At 45.5% G+C, this 6,000-nt stretch overlaps 1 protein-coding gene across 4 annotated transcripts in view; it reads right to left on the bottom strand.

Moving 5' to 3' along the window:
- The window catches only part of APP (amyloid beta precursor protein), a 405,252-nt gene extending 400,373 nt beyond the window's left edge, over positions 1-4,879 (bottom strand). For 2 of the 4 annotated variants that reach the window (XM_063956382.1, XM_063956381.1), the window contains exon 1: positions 4,630-4,876. In XM_063956382.1, coding sequence (XP_063812452.1) covers positions 4,630-4,683 — 54 coding nt within the window. In that variant the 5' untranslated portion in view covers positions 4,684-4,876. Of the gene's footprint in view, positions 1-4,629 lie in introns of all 4 variants that reach the window. The other 2 variants (XM_063956380.1, XM_063956379.1) reach the window with 2 other exon arrangements.
- Positions 4,880-6,000: the final 1,121 nt, after the last annotated feature.

The raw sequence follows: 6,000 nt of genomic DNA on the forward strand, positions 1-6,000 counted from the left end.
TACAAACGCATGTCGACCTTTTCACATGTCGACAAACAGCGGTCAAGCTAATAAGTGTCGACCTTAACATTGTCGACCATCTGACCAGATACCATTGGATAGACACAACTTAGGTCGACAGTAATTAGGTCGACCATGAAGGTCAACATGCATTAGGTCGACAGGGACAATAAGTCGACATGGTCATTAGGTCGACAGGTCAACATGTTTTTTTTGCCTGTTTCTGGCGTAGTTTTCTTCTTAAAGTGACGGGGAACCCCAATTAGTGAACCGTGTCCCCTTGCACGGCTCGCCACGCTTCGGGCAAGGTTACCGTTCCCAATCGTAGTCCACGTGGATTGTATGAAAAATAAATAAATTAAAAAAGGGAAAAATTTGAAAACCTCATGTCGACCTTCAGTGGTCAACCTAATGACTTTTGACCTAACGACCGTATCCCAAGTAGTGTAATAGTGTGCAATGAAAAATATTGAAATCTTTATACGGACTGGAACTAGAGCGTAACAATTTAAAGTTGAATAATGAACTAAATCTTGCAGATATTGCTCAGATATAATTGTGTCCAGCAATGCACGCTTAGATACAATGCTACACAATCTACTCTTTCTGCAATGTTCCTGCTGTCCAAATCACGCCCGGCCTCTTAAATACAGAGTAGGGATCTGCGTTACCGTCCCTGTCACAGTAACGTAAGCGAAGCGCGGCTCGGATTCTCGCCATCAGACCCCTGGAGCAGGATAGTGCTGGGAGGCACGTGACAAAAGCCAGGTGGAGCTCCCGTAAAAATGATAATGAGGAGAACACGGACGCTTATTGAGGTTTCCAAAAACAGACTTGGTTCAGCCCACCAAAGGCCATCCGCCATCATTAGTCCTTATCGCACAGGCCTCTATCTCACAAAGCTGCCACCAACCACCAGTGGCCTCAATTAAAATCTGAGCCATTGACCCCCCTCCACCTTACATTTCCACAATGCATTACCCTGCCTTGGATCACTCATCAACTGACCCAATGGACTTTTGAAGCTTATGGAGATACCTACAAACAAAGGAGGCTACCATTTTTGAGCTGAACCAATACACATGATTCTGCATCCTATCACCTCTGATCCTGTAACATTACTGAGGTATGAGGCACTCACACCTCAAAGAGGTAACTATTTTCCTAGAGAACTGTCAGGCTGAATATTGGTTCGCCCATAAAATGTCTGCCTTTGCATTATGTATGTGAAGGGCTCAATTTGAGCACATCATGAATCAGTAGTTAGTTCTGGAAACCAAAAATATAATGACCTGTGCTGAGGTACAGAACAGAAACCTTAAATAGTTCTATACAATAACTTGAGTTAACAGAAGAATACACATTTTAAGCAAAGGTTCTCTCATTAAAAATGACTGAGCGCTTAAAAAGCAGGAATGGCAGAACATAAAAGGAGATACAGGATAAGGCCTGTGATTTCAATAGGAGGGTTTTGTTTAGATCAGAATGAATATGTCTCTGTTTTCTAAATGACAGTATTAATAAACCCTTGAGCAAGCTTACGGGCACAAAGAGAGTCAGTTTTCACTAGAATTCAAATGCTGCACGGAATAAGCTGCTCATTGTCTCGCTACACACAGTAAAGTGACCTGGCAGCCGGCCGTTCCTTCAAGTAATGGCTTCCGATGTGCAAAACCTATACTGCGGATGATGTCTGAGAGGTGGTACTAGGTCAAGGACCCCTTTTACACTATGTAGGCTGATAAAGGAGGAAGTCCAAACACATATTGTATGCCTCTACAGCCAGACATCATCTGCGGTAGATAAAATAAAGGTGAGAGTATGCAGCCTAAGCAACATATCTTAATACGGGCAATATATCCAACCGGCATCCAGAAGCTAGAGGTGGAAAATACATTTTTAGTGCATAAATCATTGACGCATACAACTATACAGATATAGCAGATTTTGATGATGGGCTCCAGGTGTTTGCATGTTTGTGCGCATCTATTTCATGACCGCTTTCCTCATTCCAAGCACTTGGGAGATATTCAGTTCCAGCTAACACAGCTAAAATCAACACTATCTATTACAGTGACCGAAAAAATTCAATGATCTCACATTTAGTAGCCGACGTTAACCACAAGGTGTTTTCGTAACAGAGAATTGCTCCTGTATACACAAACAAGCTCATACTGTATACTTAGAATTGCGACAATTACCCTTTAATTCGGGACAAGTATTATTTACTCAGGTTCTGGGGCTGATTAAATCCAGCTGAAATGCAAGCTTCAATTTATCCAGCCCCAGAACCTGTGTAAATCATAGGTGTCCCAGATTGAAGGGATATGGTTGGCAAGCTTTCAGCTTTATGAAAAACAAACAACAGTTCATAAAATAACGCAAAAACCAGAGTGGCTTCAGGTGCATACCAGCCTGATCATTTAATGTAGCAAATATACCATATATACAGGGGTCCGTTTTACATACACACTATGGCGGAGATGAACTAAGCCGTGGAGAGAGATAAAGTTCCAGCCAATCGGCTTCTAACTGCCATGTTACAGGCTGTGTATGTAAAATGACAGGAGCTGATTGGCTGGTACTTTATCTCCCTCACACAATAAATGTATACATATATGTATACACATATGTTGACACAAATCTCTATGTACTGTAAGGGGCAAGTATGGACTACTATAAACCAAAAGCCAGGAAAACTTACATATTGACATATTTTGACTACTGCCCAAACAAAGTTAACATTAGAACCCTCTAAAACCAAAATAAACATTTAATAAACTTAAAACATGAAAACTGATTGGCCATTGAAAATGTAAAGTTGCATTAGCACATACTTGTCCACCCGTCCGAATCCCTGTTTTTTTTACTCATATCTATAACTAGTCTTACCTAAAAACCAGATCTGTGTAACGCTGCATAGGGATTGGTGAGGATGGGGGTGGGGGGGGTGGGGGGGGGGGGGGTGTCAGCCTGAATGACCAATCAGAATCCACAAGCACAGAGACTGTAGCTTCTGATTGGGCCCCTGGCTCACAAACCAACTCCACTGCCATTTTGAATTGGCAAAAGTAATAATTTTGCCGGTTCCGAATTACAGAAACGGGGCAGCCCCTGGGGCTCTGGGAGGAGTAAGAGCTGGTCAGTAACATTTAACATATAGGTGGTAATGCAGCTTTAAATTACATGCACATACTGAACCATGGAAAAAATATAGGAAGTGAGGTGGCATCTGCAGCATGTAATATAGTGTATGACAATTATGTGTTATTATTGCAGAATACGTACCACATATTGAACATATTAATGTTGAATTATCTGCAAACATGTTTGGGGCTATTTCTGCCCTGCTGCATGCTTGTCTGGCGGAGATTACGTCTTAACAACATCTTTCTAATTACAGTACAATCCATTCTGCACTCAGCCTCAAATAAATATAATCTTCCTGGCAACTGGACGGCGGGGAAGTGGCCGTCTCTCAGGGAGTTAGAGGTCTGAAGGACCTCTAACCCCAGCAGTGGGTTTTCAGTGCTTGATAAGCGCTGCAAGTGAATGGTATAGAAGGGAACGGATGAATGAAACAGGTTTATAAACACCTAGTGGTGGGAGGCTCTCTCCCGGCTGCAGTTCCCACACAGCTTTTCATTGCAGCAATGCAGAGACGCCATCTTCCCTGTGTCTTAATCTTCCTTCAGTCAAATCCTTTTATCTAGTGGCTCTTTAAAACCCACCCAAAGGAAGAGCCGAAAGCAAGCCAAGACTCCCCCCCCCCAGGCACCTAATTATAAAACTCCCCCCTATAAGACACACCAAGGACAGGGAGCTACTGTATGCAGCTGATCACTGGACCCCATAATAACATTACATGTTTACCCTACCTGCCACCCACCCACCACAGACACAACCATCACTAGCGGAATATAAGATTTCTAAACCACAGGGGGCCATATTGCAGGGACTGGACCTGCCAGCTGACCATGCACAGGGTATATCGCCAGTGGGCAGCTCTGTACAGAACACAGCCAGACGGAGGAGTTGCCATATAGACAGGTGGGCTACAGGCAGATCATATACCATCAGTCTCCCCAATGATTAATAAGGAAATGTAATAATAATAATAATAATAATAATAATAATAATAATAATAATAATAATAATAATACTAGATGTAATTACTTTGTGCATTCCTGCCACTTGCACATCTCTTCCATGTACTGAGCAGGCAGCACCATTAATAGTAACATAATGATGCGCTGCTACTGCAAGGAACACACAAGGGTCATGCAACACAGGCAGGAATGGAGAGGGGCAAAAACACTGATGACGGGCATCAAAGGGATGAGAAGACAGGTGCCACCCACCAGGGAGGGCAAATGTGCAGGCTGGGGGCTTTGCCATGATCTGTCTGCACCCTCCTCACACAGGAGCCCCCTGATGGGGCATGCATGTTATGAATGGTGGGTAAGGTGGGGAAAGGCAGGGAGGGGGTTACTAGAGAGTGCCTCCAGGGCAGCAGCACCCTGCACCCCTGCAGGAGTGGGTCCCCAGGGCACCCACACAAAGGAAAGCAAGGTGTGATCCGAGCATTACATCATGATCTCCCCCAGCAGCCCTCCCCCACCCCCTTACCTCTGCAGCCAGGGCTCCGGCAGCCAGGAGCAGCAGGGTGATATGGGGCAGCATGGCTGCGGCACAAGCCGGGCACTGGAAGCCTGGTATCCGCGGTGTCTGCTTATCCTCCGGGCAGAGAGAGTGGCACAGCCGCGTCCACGGGAGACAAGTAGTCACACACACTCACATCCACGGGCGGCGTCAGCTGATGCGATTCCTGCCCTCCTCCTCCAGCGCCCGCTGTACTACTGCTGCTGCTGCTGCTGCTAATGCCCCCTGGCGGCGCGACCGCGGAACTGCAGCTGCACAAACTGGTACAATGTATCCAGTCATCAGTTTTGGGGGGGAGGGGACTCTGCTGCCGGTGTCTCACTGACACTGGGTCCTGGAGCTGACAATCACCTTTCCAGGGGGCCATTCATCACTGGCTGCTCTAACATGGCCTTAGCAGAGCACTTTCACATCCGCCCGTCCTGCTGTCTCCTGCATGATACTTTGCTACTAACTTTCAATAATAATAATAATAATAATAATACATTGTTAAGGACATTTTGATGGTGCAAATCTCATATGGGTGGTCATTCACAGTTGTTCGCTCGCTGCTATTTTTAGCAGACTTGCCAATAGGCTAAAATCCGGCAGTTCTGCGCATGTGTATGCACAGCAGAGCGCACGCGCTAAGCAATTTTACACAAAACTATGCTATTTTACTCACGGGCGAAGAAAGATTTTCAATCGCTCTGCTGATCGTAGTGTGATTGACAGGAAGTGGGTGTTTCTGGGCGGAAACTGGACGTTTTCAGGGAGTGTGCTAAAAAACGCAGGCGTGCCAGATAAAAACGCCGGAGTGGCTGGAGAAACGGGGGAGTGGTTGGCCGAACGCAGGGCGTGTTTGTGACGTCAAACCAGGAACTAAACGGACCAAGGTGATCGCAATCTAGGAGTAGGTCTGGAGCTACTCAGAAACTGCAAGGAAATACTTAATAGCAAAATTGCTAATCTTTCGTTAGCAATTCTGCTATGCTAAGATACACTCCCAGAGGGCGGCGGCTTTGTGTTTGCATTTCTGCTAAAAGTAGCTAGCGAGCGAACAACTCGGAATGAGGGCCATGGTGCTGTTTAAAGTTACCTGTAGGAGATATAGGGGGTCATTCCGAGTTGTTCGCTCGTTGCTGATTTTCGCAACGGAGCGATTAAGGCAAAAATGCGCATGCGCATGGTACGAAGCACAAAACTTAGTAGATTTACTCACGTCCGAACTAAGAATTTTCATAGTTGAAGTGATCGGAGTGTGATTGACAGGAAGTGGGTGTTTCTGGGCGGAAACTGACCGTTTTCTGGGAGTGTGCGGAGAAACGCAGGCGTGCCAGGATAAAATGCGGGAGTGTC

Source organism: Pseudophryne corroboree, chromosome 2 (assembly GCF_028390025.1).
Source record: "Pseudophryne corroboree isolate aPseCor3 chromosome 2, aPseCor3.hap2, whole genome shotgun sequence".
Taxonomy (NCBI): domain Eukaryota; kingdom Metazoa; phylum Chordata; class Amphibia; order Anura; family Myobatrachidae; genus Pseudophryne; species Pseudophryne corroboree.